The 21,062-nt window shown below is 37.1% G+C and overlaps 1 protein-coding gene across 1 annotated transcript in view; it reads right to left on the bottom strand.

The window, feature by feature from the left end:
* CDH18 (cadherin 18) overlaps window positions 1-21,062 on the bottom strand; it is a 231,269-nt gene that overhangs the window by 7,577 nt on the left and 202,630 nt on the right. The window contains exons 8-9 of the mRNA XM_058177902.1: window positions 13,545-13,666; window positions 10,531-10,648 (exon numbers count right to left, since the gene is read on the bottom strand). Coding sequence (XP_058033885.1) covers window positions 10,531-10,648; window positions 13,545-13,666 — 240 coding nt within the window. The remainder of the gene's footprint in view (window positions 1-10,530; window positions 10,649-13,544; window positions 13,667-21,062) is intronic.

The following is a 21,062-nucleotide window of genomic DNA, read 5'->3' as shown; positions in this document are numbered from 1 at the left end:
TTTAAATATACTTGAAAAATATATGCTTATTATCCATGATTACTTTTGCACCATACAGTTCATTATTAGTGTCAGTCTAATGGAGGGGAACACCCTTTAAAATAGAAAGTTGTAGTGATTTTTTTTTTGTACACGTGAAGTTTTTCCAATGAGGTATTATCTTCCTCTTCCTTCCTTCCTTCCTTCCTTCCTTCCAACTTCCCTTCCCTTCCCTTCCCTTCCAAGAAACAGTGTGGGAAGGAACAAAGGAATATGCATTTGACCATTTTTCCATTAACTTTCTTCCTGCAAGCTTATCAAAAGCAAAGACTTTGCTAGTGGAAGGTTGGCAAAGAATGTAGAAGGGTCAGCAATCATATCAATTTTTTCTTGGTTTCACAGTGACTTGTGAGAACCTGCCAGGGGAAGAGGATCATATAAACATGGCTGACTGTGACAGTGCAATGGTGGCACTGAAGCAACCATGGGGGTTTGTTTTCCAAATTTCATTCCCTTGGTAGTAATGGGCCTTGGCATTCTGTAAATTACCCCATCTGAAGTTTCTTTGTTGAAAAAGTTTTGCCCTCTGACTAGAAGCTAAAATATATGAAGAATGGTTGCAGGAAATGGGTATATCAAGTTTAATGAAAAGAAGAACTAGGGGTGACATGATAGCAGTGTTCAGATATCTCAGGGGTTGCCACAAAGAGGAGGGAGTCAAGCTATTCTCCAAAGCACCTGAGGGCAGGACAAAAAGGAATCAAAAAGAAAACCAATCTAAAATTAAGGAGAAATTTTCTGACAATTAGAACAATTAATCAGTGGAACAACTTGCCTCCAGAAGTTGTGAGTGCTTCAACACTGGAGGTTTTTAAGAAGAGATCAGCTAACATTGATCTGAAATGGTATAGAGTTTCCTGCATGAGCAAGGGTTGGACTAGAAGAGCTCCAAGGTCCCTTCCGATTCCGTTATTCTGATGCAATGGTTACAAAATATCAAACAGATATGAGAGTTTTAGTAGTATATAGATTAACACTCTCTGAATAAGTACTCAAATTCTATTGATTAGTTGTCAATCTTACCAAGATAAATCTTTCAATCTGATTGTTTTTCTTTTCCCTACTCTAAATGGCAATATTTGCCTTGCTGTGTAACTAAAAATCAGAAACAATTCCTAATGCTTATTTATTATAGCAGTATAATATAAATACACATACTATTATATTGATTTCAATTAACTAGTTAGAATTAGGTAGAATAGGATGGAAGAGTATAATTTGTAAGCAAATAATTTCTTAATATTTTTATTTTTATTGATTTTTATTCTTTTCCCCTGTTTTCTTTTGTATGTTAATACTTTCTTTTTATTCTTAAAAAAAGAATTTAACGCAATTCCTTATCATATAATATAACAACAGAGTTGGAAGGGACCTTGGAGGCCTTCTAGTCCAACCCCCTGCCCAGGCAGGAAACCCTACACCATCTCAGTCAGATGGTTATTCAACATTTTCTTAAAAATTTCCAGTGTTGGACCATTCACAACTTCTGCAGGCAAGTCGTTCCACTTATTAATTGTTCTGTCAGGAAATTTCTCCTTAGTTCTAAGTTGCTTCTTTCCTTGATCAGTTTCCACCCATTGCTTCTTGTTCTACCCTCAGGTGCTTTGGAGAACAGCCCGACTCCCTCTTCTTTGTGGCAATCCCTGAGATATTGGAACACTACTATCATGTCTCCCCTATTCCTTCTTTTCATTAAACTAGACATACCGAGTTCCTGCAACCGTTCTTCATATGTTTTAGCCCCCAGTCCCCTAATCATCTTTGTTGCTCTTCTCTGCACTCTTTCTAGAGTCTCAGCATCTTTTTTACATCGTGGCGACCAAAACTGAATGCAGTATTCCAAGTGTGGCCTTACCAAGGCATTATAAAGTGGCACTAACACTTCACGTGATCTTGATTCTATCCCTCTGTTTATGCAGCCCAGAACTGTGTTGGCTTTTTTAGCAGCTGCTGCACACTGCTGGCTCATTTCTAAATGGTTATCCACTAGGATTCCAAGATCCCTCTCACAGGTACTACTATTGAGCAAGGTACCACATATACGGTACCTGTGCATTTTGGGGTTTTTTGCCTAAATGTAGAACCTTACTTTTTTCACTGTTGAATTTAATTTTGTTAGATAGCACCCAATGTTCAAGTCTGTCAAGATCTTTCTGTAACTTGAGCCTATCTTCTGGAGTGTTGGCTATTATTTTACTTTATGATTCATATTTCATTATATGTTGCTCTTGATATTGGTATTCCACATAAAGTTTAGTGGTGATTTTAAATGCTTGTAAATGATATAGCATATTTGGTTGTTTTAGTCATTCATTGGAATACTAGAAAATCCTTTGTTTATTCACTTGATTCTCCTCTCCTTCTGATGATATATTTTCTCCCAAATATCCGTATCTAGTTATAATCTATCTATCATCTATCTGTCTTTGCTTTGGTAATCACTCCCTATGCTTTACCCAAAAGGAATGGTTATGCGTCATTTTAAAATGTCTGTTATGAAGTTTAAAACAATTATTTCAATTTGAAATGGATGTTTTTGGTTACTTTGGATGTTATTTTGAGTTTAAAACTTTTCAAAGTATCTGAAAAAGCCCGGCTGAAATATAAAATAGCTTTTTCCAACTTGAAACAGCTTGAAATAAGGCATTTCAGCTAATCAAATTTAAAGCATTTAGCACATCAGTAAAATCTATTTTTCACACTCTGATTCTATGAACATTCTCTTCTCCTAAGATGGCGCCGACGAAGGCTGCCTCGGTGAAATGCTCTCTAATTGTTTCTTTATTTCTAATTGTTCTCTGTGACTCACTACGGATTTCCTACTCATGAGACCATCTGCTAAAAATTAAGGAACATTTCTTTAAGGAGCAGCTTTCTTTAATCTCACCCCCGCCTGTCTTTACAAACACGGAGGAGATTCTAACACAGGAGGAGGCAATTCCCACGGAGCCATGGATTACTAAAAAAACCAAACGACGGAAACAAAGGAAACGAGGTAAACGATCTGGGATCTTAATCAAGCTAAGAACTCGCACTAAAACTCCTCTGCCTTCAATTTTCCTAACAAATATACGCTCACTTGCAAATAAGATGGATGAAATACTCCTCTTAAACAAATACTATTCTGATTTTCGCAATTCAGCAGTCCTATGCTTCTCTGAAACCTGGTTAAATGAATCAATTGAAAATAGCAGCCTGAACATTCCAGGATTTCAAATTGAACGATCAGACAGGGTTCCAGAAACATCTGGTAAAAAGAAAGGAGGAGGCTTATGCCTATATATTAATTCAACCTGGTGTCAAGATTTTAACATAATTTACAAATTCTGTGACAACAATTTAGAGACTCTAATTATCAATTGCAAACCTTACTATTCGCCTCGTGAATTTTCCTCATTTCTTCTAATTGCTGTTTATGTCCCACCACAAGCCTGTGTAAACGAGGCATTACGAACTCTAGCTGACCAAATCATGGAGGCTGAAGCCAAACACCCTGATTCACTGGCCATTGTTTTGGGAGATCTAAACAAGGCAAACTTAAGGAAAGAACTACCAAAATACTTTCAGCATGTCAATTGTCCCACCAGAGGCAAGAATACTCTAGACCACTGCTACACAACACTAAAAGATGCCTATCGGTCTTTACCACGTGCAGCTGTAGGACACTCTGATCATTGCATGATTCACCTTGTACCTGCTTACAGGCAAAGACTTAAAGCCATAAAACCAATAATTAAATCAGTGAAAACCTGGACGGAGGAATCAGAATTAAAGCTACAGGCATGTTTTGACTGCACTGATTGGAATATTTTTAAAGATACCTCTGCAGACCTGGATGAACTCACAGATACTGTAACATCATATGTCAGCTTCTGTGAAGACCTATGTACCTACAAGGAACTTGCGAATACACAGTAATAACAAACCTTGGTTTACACCTAAACTTAAGCAGCTACGACATTCCAAAGAGGAAGCCTACAGAAAAGGTGATAAAATGCTGTACAATCAGGCCAGAAATGCACTAACAAGGGAGATAAGAGCAGCAAAAAGAAGCTACTCTGAAAAGCTAAAGAATCAATTTTCAGCAAATGAACCAGCAAACATGTGGAAAACTCTTAAAAATATCACCGGCTATGGCAAACCTCCTTCCCAGGCTGAAGGTAATCAACAACTGGCAGATGACCTGAATGAGTTTTACTGCAGGTTTGAAAGGAAACTACAGCCACCTATCTCCACAACCCCCATCTCAGACACACCAACAACAGCCAAGCCTCCTACAACTGACCCCATTTCATTGGGTTCACAACCCCTAGTGATCACAGAAAAGGAAGTGCAGGACCTATTTCACAGACAAAAGCCAGGAAAAGCTCCAGGCCCAGACAAGATAACTCCTTCTTGCTTAAAAGTCTGTGCTGACCAATTGGCCCCATCTTCACCCATATTTTCAATAAATCACTAGAGATGTGCTATGTTCCTTCTTGCTTCAAACGCTCTACCATCATCCCAGTGCCGAAGAAGCCCACCATCAAGGAACTGAATGACTACAGACCAGTTGCTCTAACATCTGTAGTCATGAAAACCTTTGAAAGGCTAGTGCTTTCCTACCTGAAAACCATCACGAATCCGCTTTTAGACCCCTTGCAATTTGCATACCGAGCAAATAGATCAACAGATGATGCTGTTAATATGGCTCTGCACTACATCCTACAACATCTTGAGTCTCCAAAGACCTATGCAAGGGTCCTCTTTGTAGACTTTAGTTCAGCATTCAATACCATCATTCCAGACATTCTTCTAACTAAGCTAAACCAGCTACAGGTACCGGAACAGACTTGTAAGTGGATCACAAGCTTCCTAACAAACAGGAAGCAGCAGGTGAAGCTAAGCAAGATCACATCAAATACCTGTACAATTAGCACAGGGGCCCCCCAAGGCTGTGTGCTCTCCCCACTTCTCTTCTCTCTGTATACCAATGACTGCATCTCCAATGATCCATTTGTTAAGCTACTGAAGTTCGCAGATGACACAACAGTGATTGGTCTCATTCGAGACAATGACGAATCCGCATATAGACGAGAGGTCGAACGACTAGCCTTGTGGTGCAACCAAAACAATCTGGAACTGAACACACTCAAAACCGTAGAAATGGTGGTAGACTTTAGGAAAACCCTTCCATACTTCCACCTCTCACAATACTTGACAACACAGTATCAACAGTAGAAACCTTCAAATTTCTGGGTTCTATCATATCGCAAGATCTCAAATGGACAGCTAACATCTAAAACATCATTAAAAAAGGACAACAAAGAATGTTCTTTCTGCGCCAACTCAGTAAGCTCAAACTGCCCAAGGAGCTGCTGATCCAGTTCTACAGAGGAATTATTGAGTCTGTCATTTGCACCTCTATAACTGTCTGGTTCGGTTCTGCAACCCAACAAGAAAAACACAGACTTCAGAGGATAATTAGAACTGCAGAAAAATAATTGCTACCAACTTGCCTTCCATTGAGGACCTGTATACTGCACGAATCAAGAAGAGCCGTGAAAATATTTGCAGATCCCTCGCATCCTGGACATAAACTGTTTCAACTCCTACCCTCAAAACGACGCTATAGAGCACTGCACATCAGAACAACTAGACACAAGAACAGTTTTTTCCCGAAGGCCATCACTCTGCTAAACAAATAATTCCCTCAACACTGTCAGACTATTTACTGAATCTGCACTACTATTAATCATTTCATAGTTCCCATCACCAATCTCTTTCCACTTATGACTGTATGACTATAACTTGTTGCTGGCAATCCTTATGATTTATATTGATATATTGATCATCAATTGTGTTGTAAATGTTGTACCTTGATGAACGTATCTTTTCTTTTATGTACACTGAGAGCATATGCACCAAGACAAATTCCTTGTGTGTCCAATCACACTTGGCCAATAAATTCTATTCAAATTCAAATTCTTAACACTCTTTAGGAATATACAAATGATTATATACTATCAACATATAAATAAAAATGTAATCCTGTGGGAACAAAATCAAGCACTTGTTACTATAGATACCGTAATCTAAAGTCAAGTCATTAAATGTACACCTGTAATGAAATATTATTTTAGACTTATTTTGCCTTATACACTGTAAGCCGCCCTGAGTCTTCGGAGAAGGGCGGGATATAAATGTAAATTAAAAAAAAAGATTTATAATATAAAAAAGGCACATTCACTTGACTCTGAGCAGCTATAAACACGAAACTGAGGAGGAGACCACCATGCTAAATGCTACAGTTATTGATTTTTCTAAATTTTTGGCATAAATATGGATTATAAGTGCCTAGCGTGGAATATAAATAAAGCAAATGAAAACTATTTCACTATTTTAAAAATGAAACAAGATGCAAGGACTACATATTAGAAAATATCAAACATTTGATTTGCAAAAAGTAGGGTAAAGAATTTATCTCAGTGAGAATTAGAATGGAAAATAGAATTGTTTTGCACATAAACTCCCAATTACAACTCAAAAGGTCAAGACTTTGCTAATAGGAATTTATGCATCAAATGAAGACATAGTTGCCTTTTTCAAAGGATTTATGGATATATTAATGGACTTACCATAGGAAAATTAGTGTTTAATGGGTTACTGGAATGATGTAATTTGTCCTAGAAGGACAGAACTTTTGAAAAAGATTTTAAGACAACAGACAGGAAACTACCAAAAGTTCTTTTTCATATGGTGAACAATTTAAAACCGATAGGTATATGGAGACACAAAAATGCTAATGCAAAAGAATATGTTTATTTTTCTAAATAACACAAGAGTTGTTCTCAGGAATCAATTGGCATTATGTCAACCAGTCTAAGTTGCTATAAAAATAATATTGGTGTATGTTTAAGTCTATTTATATAATATTGCTTAAATAAGAAATGGCAATTCTTTCCTGGTCCCAGAGAATGAGTTTCTTTGTGATCTTCTTCCCAACATTCTTTCAAGCAAATAAATGTTCATTGTTTCTCAGTGTGACATGGGTTAGAGATTCAAACAGTTAGATGTATAAAGTGAAAACCATTTTCTGTACTATTCCATTTTGTCTCAAGCCTTTATAACACTACAAGGTTGACCAGATCAAGAAACCAATTGCACAGGAAGACAATAACAAGACTTTATTGAGACAGACTATAGGAACAGAATTTTGCAAATTGGTTTGTGCTTTGCCTTTCCTCATTCTTATACTCTAGTGAGTTAGACAGGGCCAACCTGATCATCTTCCTACCTCCTTTTTCATAGCTAAAGGAAGGTTTCTGTGTTCTAATTCTAGTAATGGTTTCTGAATGTTTCCTGAATATTTCTTCCAAGGCATCTCTATCTCTCTACAAATAGCTACTCAAATGATTTTTAACTGTTGAATGAGCTGGGCAAAATGAAGGGAATAATGGGAGTTCAAAGAAAAAGGCAGCAATCATCACATTGAGTGGAGAAAATGGTACATGTTTTAAATTTGCTTCCAAATTCTGTTATTCTGTAACAATGTTCTACAAACTGAATATCTTTGTACAGTAAGTATTGGGGGAAGAAAGGCTTGTTGACAGTGCTGCTACTGAGAGAATGCTACCTTCAGTGAATCCAGTCTTAAGACCTCTCAGTGATGCCCCCAACTTCCAACATTGGAAGAACTAAATCTTGGATATCTAGACTATGCCCTCCTTACTACCTTTACAGAGAACTATAAAAAGACAGCTGTTCAAAAAGACATTTGAGGAAAAGGAAATTACTACTACCCACAAATGAATAGCATTCATTTTCTACACATTTTGAATCATGGTGGTGGTAGGTATTGATTACTAAATCTTATATACCTACAGAATGAGCTGTAAATTGTTTATGGACTCCAATTCCATATATGGCTTGCTATCACCTTTGACATTAGGGTTCCCTTAAAATAAAGGTTTCAATTTCTTTAAATATATTTTTCGTTATATAGATCTCTCAGTGGATCTAAAATTTGATATTTACTAATATTAGATCTAAGTAGTTTGAAAATCCTAAAAAACGTTAAACTGCCAAGAGAGCATCTTTGTACTTGTTTTAATCCAAACTGCTCTGCAAAGTCAAAAGTGACATGTTTTTTTTTTTTAAAATAATGGAATAGTTTCTACTTTTTTTAAAAAAAAAACTTACATTATTCTATAAATTCTTCCATATAATATTTGCATTTTGTCACATCGCTGTAGTTTTTAATTTCTTTTCCTTTCTAAATAAATAAAGATACAAACAAACAGAGAGATGTTCTGAAATTAGAGGTAGAGTTGGGTAATGTCAACAGGATAAAAGTGAGGGAAGAGGAACATATCTTGTTTCAGACTTTCCTCACTTCTGCTCCCACTGGGACCAGGTCTAAACCTAAAAAAGGTCACCTTTTTCTACATGTTAAAAAATATTTGAGGACTGCAAATCCCATTTTTCTGCAATGCTCCCAAATTGTGCTCTGGTTTTGGAAACTGATGCTAGAAAATCATGTACTTTGAGGTTTCCACAGGGACTGGAAGGCATCTTCAAAGATCCAATTGCCCCTTTGACAGTGGACATTTCTCCTTGCCCTAAGAGGTGGAAATCTAATATATTTTGTACTTGCTGAGAGGCCTTTTTAAGGCCAAGAAGATTGCATTACTGAAGAACAAAGGGGTCAGCATTAAATAGCAAGGCAACAACAGTGAATTCCTAATAAAGTAAAAGAAGTTAACTCCCAGAATTCTTTCCACTTCTCTCTATCCGTATGCTTTTCATTTGTTTCCTCCAGAACATTCCTCTGAAGGGGAAACCTTTTAAATTTCCCATTTCACATGTCAGCTTCTCAACATGTCAGCAACATTTTTAAGGCTAATTGGCTCTCGCCCCAAAGAGTCTAAAACTATGGCAAAAACATGGATTCAAAGAAACAAAGCAAGCACACAAACAATACTGTAGCAAAATACAACCACAAATATCATGTACACACTTGTATTTAACTGCAAATATTCCCTGTTTGACTACCCACCATGAATGCAATAACGTTCTTGTTTCAAAAGTTAAAGTCTTATTGTTGCATTAGATTCTTAATGTTCATGAAATGTTCATATTCAAAAATGGAAATGGCTTGCATTATCTTCTCCAGGTTGGTGTTGGTTTCTTTGATTGCTTTGCTTTCTCAGTCTAATCTAAGCCCTGAAATTTCTGGTTGTCACCTCTCCACCTAATAATAAGATCCAAGCTTACTTAACTTTTACAGAACAACTAAGGATGTCCAGATATTATGGTACTTCTGGGCTAGTGGTGGGTTGCCACTGGTTCTACCCGGATCGGCAAACCGGTAGGGGCAGCGGCGGTAGGGGCAGCAGCACATGCACAAGTGCGTGCACACACACGAGCGAACCAGTAGTGATAGGTTTTGCAACTCACTACAATTCCGGGCTAGACTAAAGCCAGCTTCTGGAGACCGCATTTATGTAATTTCCTAGCAGTATTACCCTGCTTTCTTCTAGAATGTTTGTAAACTTCCATTTTTTAAAAAAAAAATACAATTCAGCCAATATTCCTGGAAGTTCCCAGGTGGTTCCCCATTCAATTCCTAACAAAGACTGTTGTTGTTTAGCATCTACATTCAGCCAAGGTTGTTAGATGCTACTTGACTTATTGACTTGTAGGAGGTCATGTTGTTTTCCTAGAAGCATGAACATTTTATAGAAGTTTGTGCAACAAGAAAAAATACGTTATTGAACAAATCAGAAACATAATACATTTAAAATAGACAAATTTAAGGGCCAAATATGACATATCTCATTTATGAAATTCTTACATTGCCTTCAATGTAAGAATTGCCTTTCTAAAGCTTGGTGGGAAAGGATTTAGTTTCTACTATGATATTCTGTTAAAGTGCATCCACTAACAAATAGTCATTTAATTTCTTAGATTAGTATAAAACAAGACATTATCATAATCATATCCATTTTACTGAATGGATTTTTCAGCTGAAAATGAACTCTGGTAATATTTTACAATTTTATGTTTTACTACTGGTATAACATGATAAGCAGCAATATTTTCCCCTTTTCCCTATTTTTGACCTTTCAGAGAGACAATAAAACCATTAAAATCTGCCATGAGGACAGACGTCTTTAACTAAGAAATTGAAGCTTCATAATTCCAGCAAATCACTGTAAAATATTTTAAACAGTATACAGCATAAATGAGAAATACAACAATATATAGTTAAGAGTAGAAAACACGGCAAGGTTATTTTTCCCCCAGATGATTACTGGATATAGTTTGCCTGCTAATCCCCCCCCAAAAAAAACACACACAAAAAAACCCCATGACTATGGCACCCTTTGTTATAAAACACTGTTATCTTGATTGACTATGGTTTTTGCACATTGGCAAAAATGATTCTATTCAATGGGACACTGAAGTCAAACATAGAGCCCCGTCTAGTCAGTTATGTTTTTTATTTACCTTCATTGTCCTTTAATGTAAAGTTGGGATTCAAAGAAAAATGGTCATCTAGAGCAAAATGAAAGCTTCGCCCTTCTGTAATGTCATCTCTGTCAGTGGCACTGATCGTCTGAATAACCTGGAAAGAACATAGGATAGAAGGATTAATTATTTTTGAATTGGATTTTAATTTTAACAGAACTTAAAATTAAGCTCAGCTTGTTGACATAGTATTCATCTGAGCTGGTGCCAAGTATATCATTTTATACTTGGCTGGTGTCATTTATTAGTCTATTAGATTTATTTGGAGAGGACAGCATTTAAACAATATCATGAAATGAACTAAACACAACCTCAGCACTCAGATTTATTCATTTATTTTCTGAACAATGAAGACCCAGTGATTGCAGTATTGTAGGCTAACTCTGCCCACAGCCAGGATGTCAGGCCTTGACACAGGAGTTTGATCCTGACCAGCTCAAGACTGACTCATAGGGTCAACCTTGAGCAGAGGTGGGTTCCAGCAAGTTCTGACCAGTTCTGGAGAACCAGTAGCAGAAATCTGAACTGACCAGTTCAGAGAACCAGTAAATACCACCTCTGACTGGCCCTACCTCCATCTATTCTCAGCTTCCTGAGTCCCAGCTGATCGGGAAGAAATAGAGATTTTGCAGTAACCTTCCCCTGGAGTGGGGTGGAATGGAGATTTTACAGTATCCTTCCCCTGCCATGCCCACCAAGACATGCCCACTAAGCCATTCCACACCCACCAAGCCACACCCACAGAACCAGTAGTAAAAAAAATTAAAACCCACCACTGGTACTAAGGTCAGTAAAATAGGGATCCAGATTGTTGTGAACAAAATGCTGACACTGTAAACAGTTCAGAGAATGCTTTAAAGCATTGTGGACCAGTATATAGGTCTAGGAGTTATCGCTATTTACATAATAGCTGAACAGAAAAATATTTATATATGACTTTATTTAAGCTACTTGTTTATGATTCTATTGTAGGTCAATAGAATCATGAATGTGGAACGGATTATAGAATCAGAGTTGGAAAGGATCTCAGAGGACATCTGGTCTAGTTATGTGCTCAGGAAAGGTTCTCAAAGTATTTTGAGCAGAAAATTATCCAGTCTCTATTTGAAAACCTCCAGTGAAGGAAAACATGCCATTTTGTAAGGCAACTTGATGGCTGCATGATTGATAGGATTTGAAACTGCTCCCAATAGGTTGTATAAATCTTATTAATACTTTTTTGACTCGCTTGAGATTGCAATGTCATTTCAGTCTGCTCTTAAAATGTGGACTAATCATCATCACTATTCACTCTTTTTAAATAAAATATGTCCCATGAAATTAAGATTTGGTTCATGAATAATTTGGGCATTTATTCAAAATGCATTCAAGTCTTCAAGTTAGGTTTGAATCCTGGTAAATGCCCTCCCTCAAAAACAGTTACTGTAAGAGGAATCTTTGAATCTTAGTGGATGATCATTTAAACATGAGCCAGCAGTATGCAGAGTCAGCCAAAAAAGCTAATACAATCCTTGGTTATAAACAGAGTCATAGAATCAAAATCACATGAAGTACTAGTATCACTTTATAAATCCTTAGTAAGACTACACCTGGAATAATGCATCCAGTTTTGGTCACCACATTACAAAAAAGATGTTGAGACTTTGGAAAAAGTGCAAAGAAGAGCAACTAAGATGATTAAGGGCTTGGAGGCAAAGACATATGAAGAACAGTTGCAGGAATTTGGTATGACCAGTCTAGAGAAAAGAAGGACTAGAGGTGACATAATAGCAGTATTCCAGTATTTGAGGGGCTGCCACAAAGAAGAGGTCATCAACTTATTTTCCAAAGAACCAGAAGGCAAGACAAGAAACAATGGATGGAAACTAATCGAGGAGAGAAGCAACCTGGTATTAATGAGAAACTTCCTAACAGTGAGGACAATTAACCAGTGGAACAGCTTGCCTTAGGAAGTTGTGGGTGCTTCATCACTGGAGGTTTTTAAGAAAAGACTAGAAAGCCACCTGTCTGAAATGGTATAGGGTCAGCCGCTTGAGCAGGGGGATGGACTAGAAGACCTCCAAGGTTCCTTCCAGCTGTATTCTGATTGACTGAATTATAGAAAGTTCTCAGAGTTGAAAACTCTATTTTCCAGCATCATCAGAAAAAAACTACTGGAACAAGGAAACCGATGCGATATACTTGAAGAGATGAAGATTCACATTCCACAGAAGAGTCATAAATGAGGTCTTTTCACCAACAATGTCAATCTCTGGATAGTGTTGCTAATTCAGTGCAACAGCAGTCGACATGATTTCCACCCCCCTACTTATGCATTGCCAGGCAAAATGATTAAATGAGAAAAACAGTAACACTGGGGATTATGTTATTTCCCCCAATTATAACTTAGGTCTGAAGTGCAGCATGAGCAAAAATCTGACAGCTCCTATATGCAGTTTATTTTATCCCGTATAAAATGAAGACAAATTGTGGGTAAGACATTGTTTGAGCTGGGAAAGAAAACCTCCTAGGTCTCTGTTTGTGCTTGAGTTTGGCAGAATGGGGGGGGAGGGGGGAACCTCTGCTTCTGTCCCTGCATCGGAAGATTTATATATATAATTTAACTAAATGCATTATCATTTATTATGAATGTTGTCAAAACTTTTAAACTGTCACCAGGAGAGTCACATCTCCCCCTCCCCCACTTGAGTCATTTGCAGAACAGTTCTCAGGCATAAAATTGGAAACTTAGGGAATCAAACAATGAATATGGAGCAAACCTCCTCTGAATTACATTCTAACCAAATACTTTGTTCAACATTGTAGCATTATTATGATTTTTATAATATTAAAACAAATGCATCAAAGAATTAAGTCTTCCGTCTCAGGTTTTGGACTGTTTAAGCTGTTTAAGAAGCAATTTATACTGCTACCCCTGACTTTTTTTTTCATTGATCTTTTTTCTTTTTCTTTTTCTTTTTGACTTAACCTTAAGTGTGTAATTAGGAACTGACCTGGCTGGGCTTTGCATTCTCACAGACAATGACATCATAGTCCCTGGCAAGCTCTGGAGGGTTGTCATTAACATCGAGAATTTTAATTTCAACAGGGACATGGCTCAAGAGTCCAGGGCTGTCTGTAAAAAAAGAAAACCCACACAGCTGAAATACATATACATGTGCAAATAAAATAATTATGCAATTTTAGAATCCACTCAAGACTGCCAAAGCTTGTCTTTCCCTGGTACTCTCCATGGTCCTGAAAGAAGCTGGGAAATTAATTCACAACAGCAACTGGTTAGAAATCTAGTTATTTCTTCCGAAGATGATGATTTTGGAAGAATCCAGGGGTGAAATCCAGCAGGTTCTGACAGGTTCTGGAGAATTGGTAGCGGAAATTTTGAGTAGTTCAGAGAACCGGCAAATATCACCTCTGGCTGGCCCCAGAGTGGGTGGGAATGGAGATTTTGCAATATCCTTCCCCCAGGAGTGGGAACGGAATGGGGACTTTGCAGTATCCTTCCCCTGCCACGCCCACCAAGCCACGCCCACCAAGCCACGCCCACAGAACCAGGAGTAAAAAAAAGGGATTTCACCACTGGAAGAATCCAATACAATAGCAATCTGACACAGGCAAAGCTTGCTAAGTTTTCAAAAATGGAACCCATGTCATTAAACAACAGGTTTGTAAAATGTAGGATGTGACTTGTTATAGAAAGAAAAAGAAACCTTTTCAGAGTTTACCACATATTCTTATGTTATCAAGAAAGCAATGATCAGCTAATTTTATTAGTGGTTACAATTTAATATATAATAAATAATTAGGTGCTCTGATCAGTTAAAGCATGGAAAAAGTCAATTAAAATATCAAGAAGTTAAAAGATCTTCACATGAAATGCTTTTTCTGTTGCTTTTGTTTTGGGAACATTATTTTAAATTCAGTAGAAAAACATTAAAAAATTTAAACCACTCTGATATTGATTTTGTTTTAAAAAAGAATATAAAATTAAAATAAGTAGGCAAATAAATAAGTCACAAATAAGCATGAAAGAATATGGGGAGACTGATATTCCCCTACTGAAAAAAGAGAAAATCTCCATCTATTCCTATCTCTATATGAAAACATTAAATCACCCCAATCTTTTGGTTGCTCCTTCCCCATCAAATGCCATTGTCATTGAATCTTTTGTAAAACCAACAGACATATGTTCCATCATTATCTTACTAGCTATTATTGATTACAATCGCAATCCATTCCATAAATTTCATTATTTTAGGTGTCTTATGTGCCTGCCTTACAAAACAATAGGCAAAGAATAAATATATGAAGATATCAATCATATTTCGGCACAGCACATACATAATTTGCTTACTTTTGGACATATATATTTGACCAATGGCATTTTAATAGAACTTTTATCGAATTAAAAAAAACATAAAGTGTAAGAAAAAAGTAAAAGAAACAAGGAAAGGAATAGGGGAAAAAGCAAAATTGGGTGGTGCAGACAAAAAGTGAGAGCTATAGAAAAAATAATAATAGTCAACTTTCTTTGGTTCAGACACAAAGATAAAATACAATGATCTTTTGAACTAGAATAAACCACAGCATACAGTATTCCTATAATAATAAATTATTTATTTATTTTTTTTATTTATTTTATTTGATTTTTATACCGCCCTTCTCCCGAAGGACTCAGGGCGGTGTACAGGCAAAATAAAACCAACAATACAAATATACACAATTTAAATACCCTTAAAAAACTTATTCAAAATTAGCCTGATGTTAAAAATCATCGTCAATTAAAACCCCATTTAAAATTGGTAAAATTCACTTTTAAAATCCAATTAAGCCAGCCCCGCGCGAATAAAAAGATGTGTCTTCAGTTCGCGACGGAATGTCCGAAGGTCAGGTATTTGACGTAAACCCGGGGGAAGCTCATTCCAGAGAGTGGGAGCCCCCACAGATAAACACTTCTAGACATCAAATCCCAGGGTTAAAATTTAGTTTCTTTCAGTTTCAAGCAAAAAGTTCAAAAGTGGTTTCCAAGTAGAACTGAAACTAGAGAAAGTCTATTCTTTAATCAGAGCAGTCAATTTTGCCATCTCCAACTTACATTAACTTCACTAACTATTCTTCCATTGAAGGTATTTGTGATTGTGGTACTGATGTTAGTACCAATAAATCTTAAAAAAACCACTTTAGTCTTGTTGAATTGCTCTCTGTTCCATTGCAATTGAATTTGATGAGGTTCTAAATTCCTTTGCAAGTCACCTTGTATTACTTATACCACTTTCTATTACCTTATACCTTCTTCCTTAGGAGTAAATACCACTGAATTGGAAATAGTTCCAAGGAAGCATGACTAACAGTGGATGTATTAATGCAACGCCCTTTGTTCATAAACATCAACATTTTAAAAAATATTATCCAATTTTTAAGATTGGAACACTTGTAGACTTAATTTTCAAATCCTATTTTCCTTTTCTAAGACACAAAACACAAAAATATTGCATTGAATAGTTTTAGTGTGTTTTTTCCTTCAGCCCATATATAGCATATTTGAATAGAATTAATATTTAAAAACATTAAAATAAAGTTTATATTTAAATTTAAAATAGCGGGAAGCCCATAATGCTGATATTCTTCAGCATGCTCAAATCAATATGCTGAAATCAATTCTATCCAGATTTTACTACTCTATACTTTTCACTGAATGGATCCGTCTTACTTTGCTCCCTTTGAGAAATATAAACAACCAACTAATTAGGAAAAAAATCTTAGCAGGATCAAGTTGTATCATCACCTTATGGGATGTTTGAATGCTCTTTGGCTCCCACAGTAAATTATAAATGCAAAATGAATCAAGAGAGAAACAGGAGCAATATGGAAAGAAGTTGCCCTTTAAAAATTCACCAAACAAAAACAAATCTCCAATAAATTAGCCATCAGCACGAACAAAACAGTTTCATTAGCAGTGTCGTTGCATAGGCAATCATCCAGTATTCTCTGCCAAATACAAGGCAGGTTAGGGGATTAACATGCTGTAACAATTATGCGTGCAAATGAATGTTACATTATGCATTGGAGTTACAATCCTGTAATAAAGTTTGAACAACGAAAGGTTGAACTCATTTACTTTAATTATCGGGTACCAGACATATCAGCCCGATAATTTACTATGATGGTAATACTAGAAGATGAGAAGCCAAACAAAATTGGTCAGTTTGCCCCTGGATTTAAGTTTTTCTCATTTTAAACATTAATAAATGTCACAAAATGGACAGCCTGCTTTTTTTTAACCTACTTTTTGACTGAAAACAAAAATATTTCTTCTTCTGAAAATATGCTGATAATCTGGGAACTGATATACTGTAATTCAAAACTGCCCAAGGAGCTGCTGATCCAGTTCTACAGAGGAATTATTGAGTCTGTCATTTGCACCTCTATAACTGTCTGGTTTGGTTCTGCAACCCAACAAGAAAGACATAGACTTCAGAGGATAATTAGAACTACAGAAAAAATAATTGCTACCAACCTGCCTTCCATTGAGGACCTGTATACTGCACGAATCAAGAAGAGGGCCGTGAAAATATTTACAGATCCCTCACATCCTGGACATAAACTATTTCAACTCCTACCCTCAAAACGATGCTATAAAGCACTGCACACCAGTACAACTAGACACAAGAACAGTTTTTTCCCAAAGGCCATCACTCTGCTAAACAAATAATTCCCTCAACACTGTCAAACTATTTACTAAATCTGCACTACTATTAATCTTCTCATCGTTCCCATCACCAATCTCTTTCCACTTATGACTGTATGACTGTAACTTTGTTGCTGGTAATTCTTGTGATTTATATTGATATTGATTGTTCCTGATTGCTTATTGAACCCTATGACTATCATTAAGTATTGTATCTTATGATTCTTGATGAATGTATCTTTTCTTTTATGTACACTGAGAGCATATGCACCAAGACAAATTCCTTGTGTGTCCAATCACACTTGGTCAATAAATTCTATTCTATTCTATTCTATTCTATTCTATTCTATTCTATTCTATTCTATTCTATTCTATTCTATTCTACATTTCCTTTTTGATATCATCTTGGTTATCATTTTAGATTCAGAACATATATAATTTGATTTCTCTACTTCAACACTCTCAGGGACTCACAGCTTACATTTTTGTATATTGTTGGACCAAGAGAGAGGGGTGTTTTGGGCGGGCGGATGAGATACTGAAAATTGTAGCTAATTGGTATGGAGAAAATTTGAGTTTTATTAAAGCCATTGCTATTGCCTGTCCAAACACTAATGTGCTACCAGAACAACCTAAAATACTAAAATCACTAGGAAAAGGACCCAGAAAAATATCCCACGAGAACCTCAGCCACCAGCTCAGTTATATAGACAATTGAAGAGTTATTGACATAAATACTGAGAACTTGCCAGAATTTTGGAATAAGGAGATGCTTTATCAAATCAGTGGCCTCCCACTCAATTAATTCATCTAAAACTATTTTTCATGATTATTGTACAATGCAGTAGATACTCCAAAATGGTATTTAAGCATTTTACGTTGGATAAGTTAAAGATCTGAAGGACGTTTTAAAGCAGACTTGCTCTCCAGATGTCCCATTTTGGTTTAGGAGGATAGAGTTTACCTTTACTTAGTAAAACTTCCATACAAACCCCAACTTTTGGTGACATCACATCCCTCTCACCTCTGTTTCTTTGGATATGTTCAAGCAAAAGCTATTCAACTCCTACCCTCAAAACGACGCTATAGAGCACTGCACACCAGAACAACTAGACACAAGGACAGTTTTTTCCTGAAGGCCATCACTCTGCTAAACAAATAATTCCCTCAACACTGTCAAACTATTTACTGAATCTGCACTACTATTAATCTTCTCATAGTTCCCATCACCAATCTCTTTCCACTTATGACTGTATGACTATAACTTGTTGCTGGCAATCCTTATGATTTATATTGATATATTGACCATCAATTGTGTTGTAAATGTTGTACCTTGATGAACGTATCTTTTCTTTTATGCACATTGAGAGCATATGCACCAAGACAAATTCCTTGTGTGTCCAATCACACTTGGCCAATAAAAATTCTATTCTATTCTATTCTATTCTATTCAGTCATCTGTCTAGTATGCTTTTATTTGGAAGAAAAACAAAAATCTATAAGGATTTTTATTGTTGTTTGGTTTTTTTTGTATTTTTCCACATGCTTCATTCCTCTGAATGATCATCTGCCCATAAAAACAACAACCATAAAGTAAGAGAAAGGTAGACAACCTGTTGTGTCTTGGCCACTCTCACAGCAGCCGGGGCCTTCTTATCTGCTCCCGAACATGGAGGAATGTATGCCTCCCAGCCCCAGTCCTGGCTCCATGCCCAGACAAGCTGAAGAGGAGGGGGCACCTCCCGGTCCCAGCCCTGGCTCCATGACCAAGCAGGCTGCAGAGGAGGGAGCACCCCCCGGCCCCAGCCCTGGCTCCATGCCCAGGCAAACGGAGCAGCTAGACCCCTCCCCCTCCTCCACAGCATGTGAGCCTGAGGAAAGTTTATTTCCAACAGCTGCTGATTGGAGTGACCCTCGCATCAGAAGACTGGATAGGCAGAGGCAACAGAAGGAAGGGAGGGGCAGGCCTTAATGAGTGCTGAGTCATGGAGCCACACCCCATGGCCTATATAAAGGATCTGCTTTCTGGCAGTCTCTGAGTCAGGCAAAGTCAAACTTATCTTGCTGAAGTCACTTTCTGGTCTCCTGCCTGCTCTGAGGACTTTGCTAGGACTTTGGGCAGAGCTGCAGAGGCAAGCCTGATTCGGATTTCCCTGACCCGGCCGTCAGCGGAGGAGTGGGACACGACACAACCAGAGCAATAGCTGAGTTAGAGGAGAGGGTATAAACAGACCAGCACTTAGCCTTCTGGCTATCTTTTGTAGCAAGTCTTGGAGAAAAAGATGAAACCAAAAGAAACAAACCTTTCCCCTCTTCCTTATATGGCTACAAAAATGTTGACTGGGCTATAAAATTATACCCTTTTAGAATACTGTTGTGAGTATACACAGGAAACGTTTTATGGTCATTGTTATGTTTTGGCATTTCAGGGTGTTAGTAATAAAGCCTGTAGTAATCTGTCATTTTTCTTCTCCAAGAATTTATTATCCTCCCATATGTTCCTCATCAGTATGTTTTTTGATCTCCTGTCTAGCAACATCTTTGGAAAAAACCAAAAATCTAAATAAATGATCTGGATAGTCACACAAACAATTCATTTCAAATTGCTTGCTAAATTATACATCGATTGCCAGAAAAGCATTTGTGTAATGTTCTTTCATACTGAAATTTCAAACTTTGTCTGCTTGAAAATGCAATTGTGTGCATTTTACAAAATTTGTTTTCTAGTTATTTAAAGCTATTTTTGATGAGAGACTGTAATATAAGGATACATAGAAAATAGAAAGTATTTTATTGCAATTAGAGGAAATTTTTATTCTTGACGGGAGGCTCCTTATTTATATTTCTTTGATAAAAGGTAAACTCATTTTAGGAACAAGGTAGCAATTCTCTCTATATATACAAAGAGAACCTTTCAACAAAACTATACCCGCTGACTTTGATTTATCACCTTTTGAAAAATAAATTGCTCTTTTTCCTTTAGCTTTGACAAGTCTCTGAAAGAATCCATACATGGTTTAAGGTAGTCTTCCCTATAAGATCTGGTATCCTCTGGGGATGCACTGGATTACAATTCCCATCTTCCATACCAGGATAAGCCTGGCTTACCCAACATTTTCTCTAACCATGTTTTAGAGATTAGGAGAATGCTTTTTTTCTCCTCCATGCCTTTTCCTGATTTCTTTTTATTTCTGGTATTGTCCAAATGTGTACAATAACATTCCTCACTCAAGACAATGCCGCACTCTATTTGATTTTGGAAAGGTGCTTTGCAGAGATATGAATGTAGTCCCTACCTACAGCTTTTTCATAGAATCATAGGGTTGGAAGGGACCTTGGAGGTCTTGTAGTCCAAGCCCCTGCCCAAGGCTGGAGATGTTATACTGTCCCAGACAAATGGCTGTCCAATCCATTCTTATCTTTCTCCAGGATCTAATTCTAACTAAACATGGAACCAAGCCAGGGGTGAAATCCAGCAGGTTCTGCTACCAGGAGAACTGGTAGCAGAAATTTTGAGCAGTTCGGAGAATCGGTAATGGAAATTTTGAGTAGTTTGGAGAACTGGCAAATACCACCTCTGGCTGGCTCCAGAGTGGGGTGGGATTGGAGATTTTGCAATATCCTTCCCCCAGAAGTGGGGAGGGAATGGAGATTTTGCAGTATACTTCCCCTGGAGTGGGGTGGGAATGGGGAATTTGCAGTATCCTTCCCCTGCCATGCCCACCAAGCCACATCCACCAAGCCACACCCACAGAACCGGTAGTAAAAACTTTTGGATTTCACCACTGAACCAAGTTTTGCAACTCATTTTAAACTCTTATTTTAA

This window comes from Ahaetulla prasina, chromosome 3 (assembly GCF_028640845.1).
Source record: "Ahaetulla prasina isolate Xishuangbanna chromosome 3, ASM2864084v1, whole genome shotgun sequence".
Classification (NCBI taxonomy): domain Eukaryota; kingdom Metazoa; phylum Chordata; class Lepidosauria; order Squamata; family Colubridae; genus Ahaetulla; species Ahaetulla prasina.
The sequence above is the reverse complement of the archived record's forward strand: the minus strand, read 5'-3'. Positions and strand labels throughout refer to the sequence as shown.